The sequence below is a fragment of the Lygodium microphyllum genome, chromosome 18 (genome assembly GCF_053477565.2).
Source record: "Lygodium microphyllum isolate KBCC chromosome 18, Lygodium_microphyllum_v1.1.10, whole genome shotgun sequence".
In the NCBI taxonomy this organism is placed as follows: Eukaryota; Viridiplantae; Streptophyta; class Polypodiopsida; order Schizaeales; family Lygodiaceae; genus Lygodium; species Lygodium microphyllum.
The window spans coordinates 99,521,045-99,524,826 of NC_141152.1; the positions used below are offsets into that span (position 1 = coordinate 99,521,045).

Consider the following 3,782-nt stretch of genomic DNA (forward strand, 5'->3'; position numbering starts at 1 on the left):
CAGATGAAGTCAATATTTAATCATCTCTTCTCGAGAAATATTATCTACAATAACAAATTGATCTTATCCTGTCAAAGTACGAAAGTTCTTCAAGAGTAGGAATGTCAATAACATCTAACCACACAAAATGAGAATGATCACATTGCTTGCATCCTACGAGGCGCCTTCAAAGCACTATGACTTGTTTTTGCAAAATCTGAAAGAACCCTAAGTTTTCTTTAGATAGCCAGGATTTGGGGCATTGTATAGATGTGTGGCAGTTGTTTTTTTTGCTTAATTGACACATTTTATAGGTTGCACTAGTGGGGATGGGACCTTAGACCCCACATCTAGTAGCATATGCCCCTACCACTAGGACAAAGGCCCAATGGTGATATGACACATAAACTTATAAATATAATTATTTGGTTTCTTTTCTCTATCCTTAGTATAAGCCATACTTGATTTTGTCGAGAGTTCTTTTTCCCCTTATCATGATGTTGATTGGATACCCATTGTTCAAGATTAGAAAGCATAATCCTCCTTGCATTCATTCTTTACAAGGCCTTTTTAGAGTCCATAGTTCCCTTAATGCTCCCATTAAGCTTAAAAGTCTTCTATACAAAATAATTTATAGTGTTTCTATATTTATGTTGTTGTATGTGAATCTTGAATTGGCGTATATATTCTAACTCTTTCCTTGTATTAATGGAGAAATAAGGTTCCATGTGGAGAATGCGATTCAGCACACATGACTAAAATACGGAATTAAAATGTATATCACTAACTTTTATAACTAGAAGACTAGGTTGTACTTCTATTGATTATTGGTTAATCATTATGAGATAACTTTGTCAAATATTAAAGCATGCATAGTGTGGGTCATACACCACATATGTATACATATTGACTACATCCACGTTAACCCATAAGGTAGATACATACGCATGTATCTCCTTACACGCATACATGAGTCATAATACACACATACATACACACAAAGAACATGTATGCATGGACACAACGCAATAGGTCTTTAGTTAAGGAAGTCTCTTAGGTAGATGATTAAAAACCGCGTGGATGGATAGAAGAGCACATTGCAATTATAGGCCATTACTTGATGAAGACTCTAGGCTAGAGGGTTGGAGTGATGCACTAGGTCATTAGACTTTTAGGGTAGGGGGTTGGAAAGACTTGGAAGTAGAGAGTTTGGTGGCGTGGGTAGATAGAAGTTACATGGGAATCTTGCTTGTCGTTTGCGGTTGTAGATAAGTGAAAGCGATAGACCTGGAGATCAACGAGGAATCATCCAGCGTGAGATAGCGCGTGAGCCTTAAAGTCATATTAGCTCCGTCAAACTTTGAGCTTCGAAGGAAGCATCGATGGGGGTTCGTGAGGGCGGCTGTATGATTATATATATATTCACTAGATTGGCAGGAATTCTCGGCTGCACAAAGGGTTAAAGCATACAGTAACACAGACACACACAGAGGGTCGACTGTATTATTGAATCAATGGCTCCTGGCCTCCATCTCCATCGCCATATTGCGCCTGTGAAAGCTCCCCATCATGGCGATGGTGTTGTCGTGAAGGGCGCTCCCATTAGTGAGAATAAGACAGTTTATTCCACCTCCCAGGAGGCTGAGAAAGACGCCAAGAAACACCAGCATCGCCAGCACCTCGCAGAAACGTGCGCCGTCGCCTCGGCTGCCTTTGCCCTGGTGAGTCTAATTAGATTAATCAAGACAAGACGTCTCAATATATGATTAGATGAGTGGCTCAAATCACTTTGAGATTCAATTTTTGATCGAAATCACTTCTCATACTCCAGCATGAACGTCGATCTGCCAAGAAGCACCCCCATCACGAGGAGAAACACAAGAGGAACGAGCATGTCGCCATAGCTGTGGCTGCAGGAGCTGGTGTGCTAGCCTCCCATGAGAAGCACGAGAAGAAGAACGATCTCAAACAAGCCAAATTCCTTCGCCGTCATGGATACTAAAGCTTCATCAACTTATAATTTCCATTCTATATACTTAACTCTCCATCACCTTATCCATCTCCTTGTGACTAGCACACCTCCCTCGTGAAATCCATGTCTTCATTGATCTCATCTCATATACAATTATTATCATGTATCAAAAGCAATGTTACGTAGCTTAACTTGATTATTGTATTTTGTACCAATTATTATGTTGTTTTTTACATCCTCTCTTCAAAGAATACCATTATAACAAATATTTCAATACAATAGTCCATACTAATACAACTCTAATTTTCACTTTGTGACTTCCTTATCATGTGATTATAAAGGTGTCAATCTAATAAACACATAGAACACATCCAACTTCATTATCATGCACAAAATGCAATATATTACTTGTCATACTACTAACATGATTATATGATCAGCATGATGCCAACTTGATTACCATAGATGCCATCTTTGTTCATTATAACACAAAGAAGTCCAATTTCCATTACATAATATGCTTGCTCATAAGTTCAAATGTAAGTTTAAAAATTTTTTGTCATGTGGTGAAATATATTATCATGGTAAAGATTAAGTAGAACATCCAAAAAGAATGCAGCAAGGCTATATTATCATGGTAAAGATTAAGTACAACATCCAAAAAGAATGCAGCAAGTCTATATGCCTAAACACTTAGCTTCCTAAAGAAGAACTTAAATATGTAGAGGTTTAAGACCAAAGGGTCAAGTACAAGTAATAACTCTTGTTTAAGCTACCTAGAGCAAGCATGAAGTTTTTTAACAACATTGAGCAATCGGAGGCTTCATCAAGCATTTGGGGATCATTCAAGCCTTCATCAAGCTATGCAAGAGGCATTTCTCTTCAATTCTTCATCTCTCTCTTTTATCCAATTGCTAAACTTCATCCATTTGATTGAAAAATTAAAGAATTGAAAAAATTTCCATAAAATCTTAGCCCATCATTGGTTAAATTAACCCATTCATGGAGTGCATTGCTTGCCTGATTCAAACAGTGAATTAGAAGCTCTTGCTTGAGTTTTCAACATTACATTCAATCCCATTTGTTAACACCCAATTGAATGATTAAATTACATACTTTAATCTAATGATTTGCTTATGCTTGTTTGATTTATGGTAAAATATATCATAATCCATTGTATCTTTAATCTAATGATTTGCTTATACTTGTTTGATTTATGGTAAAATATATCATAATCCATTGTAAAGGGTAAGTCACCAGTGAGTCACTCCATGGTAAGACCCTCTCCCTATTCATTTTGCCAATTTCAATCCTATTACATCTCATGGAATGAGCTGAATGGAAATTTCAATAATGCATATCATGTTGATTGATTAGAGTAGCATATCACTACCATGTTGAGATTCCCACCGAGAAAAAAGTTGGATGTCAGGGGAAGATAATAGGACTATAGAGAGATGACCATCGACCCCACTATTGATGATCCCGAAGTGATGCAGAGGGAACTTTGCCCACCTCCTAGTGATTTGGAGCCCATGTAGGGAGTCTGTCCTGTCTTTTTATCCCTCACACAAATATCATGAGTGGAGAATTAAATATTCAAGCACTCTCAAAGATTCAAGTATCTTGAATATCAAAATAGGGTAAAACAAGGCTTTTGGAGGACATTACAAGGTATAAACAGGTCATTACATGTACCATTTTCATCATTGGGATATGTATGCACATACTACACTTTACCCATAGTCCTACCCAACCCCCCATAGGATTTGGAAGCCCTTAGGTACAACCATTTTTCTCTCACAAGTGGAAACATGGCACTTACTGGTTA

General features: G+C 37.4%; 1 protein-coding gene across 1 annotated transcript; it reads left to right on the forward strand.

Annotated features, from left to right (window-relative positions):
* The first annotated feature begins 1,350 nt into the window (after window positions 1-1,350).
* Window positions 1,351-2,247, forward strand: LOC148021191 (uncharacterized). Its single transcript, XM_087698109.1, has 2 exons — window positions 1,351-1,700; window positions 1,811-2,247. The coding sequence occupies exons 1-2, from the start codon at window positions 1,494-1,496 to the stop codon at window positions 1,979-1,981; spliced, it is 378 nt and encodes a 125-aa protein (XP_087554235.1). The 5' UTR covers window positions 1,351-1,493; the 3' UTR covers window positions 1,982-2,247.
* Window positions 2,248-3,782: the final 1,535 nt, after the last annotated feature.